Here is a 3,218-nt window from a genome sequence, read left to right as displayed (position 1 = left end):
GCATTTTATTATGTTTTCTCCACTAAAGGCACCCTAGAGGGCACTTTATTGTGTTTTCTCCACTGGAAGGGCACCCTAGAGAGCATTTTATTATGTTTTATCCACTAAAGGCACCCTAGAGAGCATTTTATTATGTTTTCTTCACTGGTAAGGGACCTTAAAGGGCACCGTATCATGTTTTATCTACCCCAGGGACAAGAGGCAACTTTTGAAGCGTTTTTTTCGCAACCGAATGTTAAAGTAATGGTCCCCTGCAGTCACGTCACTACTTTTACTGTGTAACAAAAGTCTCTTATTTTGAAATAAAAATCACACCGATGACATCGTCTCTTTTACCTACTTGCTGAAGAAAAATTAAATCTTATTATAACATGAAAAACATCTTAACATAACAAATATTTCATGTTATATAACATGATAGTTCTTCTGTTTTCTGGCAGCAGTAATCTTCTGTACACTCACTGCTCTCACTGATGGGAAGTTAAAGTGACAAAGAGACAAACCACAAACATATTCATGAAATGGAAATTTCTATGTGATAAAAAAAAAACGTGTGAACTCGTCGAGTGTATGTTTAGGCGTGACCTTGTCATCAGTGTCATGTTTAGTAGATTCGAACACACGAACACGAAGCAACTCACACATTTTATAACAAATATTACAGAACTGCAGCTGTACGCCTCCACCAACCGGTCCAGTTCCAAGCATTGAATTCATTGTTTTCAGTATATTGATGATACATATTTAAGAATGTCATCACTTCATCGCTGTATCACATTAAACATCTGTGTGAGAATCAACCCTGATGTACGAATGGAAAACATAAAATCAGAGAAACAAGAAGATAAAGGACAATGCATTTATTAAATTATAGTTCATATTGGAATGTGGCCGTCATCGTGTCCTCCCCAGAGTTCGGTGCATTGGGACAAACAGAGGGAGCAGAAAATAAAGCAATAACACATCAGAGAGAGTTCACTGCAGTGGAAGCTACCTCTCTGTTTGTCTCTGCACCTGACACACTGCGGTGGTTTCTTTAAAAACCAAACATTTCTACCATCTCCTGTCCTTATAACCTATTTACCAGCCACCGGAGCCACACTGGGAACTGGAAGTGCTTTCATGAACTGACAGATCAGGTCAATTTGCAGAATTAGCATTAATAATCAGCTATACAGATAATATTTCAGCATTATAGGAGTGGGTTTGGGGCATTATTGAAGATGGTGAATCCATTTCAATGGACCTTTAAACTCCTGGAGGCCTGATTATGATTCATTTTAAGGTTATTTATATGATTAATAGAGAACCGCAGCAGCAAAAACACAGGTTGACAAAAAACAAACACCACAACTGAAGCACTGTGGACACTGACACTGATGACACTGAGCTTTATTGATTCTAAAAAGCAGGTCCAAGCACATAAATAACCTCAAAATGAATTAATCTAAATCAGCCCATCAGGAGCTGAAATGTGCTTTAAAAAGTTCATTTTGTATTTTGAAAATGTCAGAAATAAATTCAGCATCCCAACAACCCCCTGAACCTCTCTTATATTGTCCAAATCAGTCGCTCCATATATGATTATTAACGCTAATTATTCTAATTGACCCAAACTGTACATCTCTAACAGAAAACTCAACATTTCCTGGTTCACGGTGCATGTTGTAATATGTGTGTAATACAGAAACAACTGCAGTCGTTGGATAGTTTTTATTCTCACTGGAACTATTTGAGGTTGATTTTTTATTACCGGACCAAAAAAACCTGCATTTTTCACTTTTTCCTGCACTTTCATTACAAAAAATGGCTAAAAAACCAAAATCCTAGAGGGATCCGTTAAAGCAGCAGTGAATGGAGGTTTTACTGAATTACAATATTCTATAGAAACATTTAATAAATATTGAATTGATGATAAAGGAACACAATAAGTAAAAGACAACAAATGTGGTTCATTCTAAAATTCATGATCTATCTTCAGTCTTTTGGGAAATAAAAATGGGGATAATATTCGTCAAAAGTCGACTGGTCTCAGCTTCCTCTCCTCCTTCTCGGTGAGCGGCGTCTGCGAGAGGATTTTGTCGTGCAGGCGGTGGTGTTTGCCGATCCCGAGCTTCGGCAGACCTCGGTTCAGCCCCTCCAGCAGCACGCAGGACTTGCACAGAGCCTGGCTGGAGATGTACCCGCAGCGGTTACAGGTCCCCTGCACCGGCATCCTCACCCCCTCCCGCACAGACAGGTTCTCCCCCGAGTGGATGACGTCCATTATGGAGCTGGGCCGGACGCTCTCCAGGTCCTTCAGGAAGGTCCTGGCGTAGCCGCGGTAGGCGTTGGGAGAGTAGATGCACTCGGTGGAGAAGTAGTCCAGCTTCTTGAAGTACGCGTACAGGACGATCTCCTTCTCGTACGCGTATTTGAGCGGCTTGCAGCGCGGCACGACTCCGTCACCTTCGCTGGCCGTGGAGATGGCGGTGCAGCGGCGCAGGCGAGCGATGTCTCCCCGCAGGACGTTCATCAAAACGGTCTCCGCCACGTCGTCGGCATTGTGACCTGAGCAAGAAAGAAAAAGTTATATATGGAAGAATCTCTCCAAAGACGAGTGTGTAGTTCATACTCAGCATCCTATCAGCTCTGAATGCTGGACGGTGTTTATGATTATGATACAGCGGAGCATTAATCATTTTATTTGACAGTAAATCCATCCTCTAACTTCCTGGCAGTTATAAGAAGAGGCAGAAAGTGTCGCTGCACGTACAATTAACAACGACAAATGTGAATTTACTCATTAATAACAGAGGTTTGCTGCAGGGGGTGTGAGCAGCTCTCCTACCAACAGCTCAGTTTCAACCACTAAATCTGAGTGAGAGGCTAAAACACAATTCAACGTTTCCAGGACAACATCGTTCATTTCCAGGTGTTTCCATGATGAGATTTTCCAGGACAGGTGTGAACCCTGGAGGAGGACCCAGCGGGTAATGGTGGCAGGCAGCAGCTGTTACACAACTCAATTTGTTTACATTTTAATTATCTTCTCTAAAAATCTTCATTTATTCAAAGCTAATCAGAAAGTTTTAATGGCTTTCTATTAGTTAATTACCGGCATGCAACCTAGAAACTGGCTAACAATAACACCAATAACATTTAAAACCTTAAAACACAGTTTACCTCTGTGAACGACCTTAGAGGAGAGAAACAGTCAACAACAGAATCTGGATCCA

General features: G+C 41.4%; 1 protein-coding gene across 2 annotated transcripts in view; it reads right to left on the bottom strand.

Annotated features, from left to right (window-relative positions):
- Positions 1–845: 845 nt before the first annotated feature.
- ctu1 (cytosolic thiouridylase subunit 1 homolog (S. pombe)) overlaps positions 846–3,218 on the bottom strand; it is a 4,835-nt gene continuing 2,462 nt past the window's right edge. For both annotated transcript variants that reach the window (XM_035659085.1, XM_035659084.1), the window contains exon 3: positions 846–2,550. In XM_035659085.1, coding sequence (XP_035514978.1) covers positions 2,015–2,550 — 536 coding nt within the window. In that variant the 3' untranslated portion in view covers positions 846–2,014. The remainder of the gene's footprint in view (positions 2,551–3,218) is intronic.

The sequence above is a fragment of the Morone saxatilis genome, unplaced genomic scaffold (genome assembly GCF_004916995.1).
Source record: "Morone saxatilis isolate NCDOM2014 unplaced genomic scaffold, NCSU_SB_2.0 Contig16, whole genome shotgun sequence".
Classification (NCBI taxonomy): domain Eukaryota; kingdom Metazoa; phylum Chordata; class Actinopteri; family Moronidae; genus Morone; species Morone saxatilis.
Note: the sequence above shows the minus strand (reverse complement) of the source record. Positions and strands in the feature narration are given on the sequence as shown.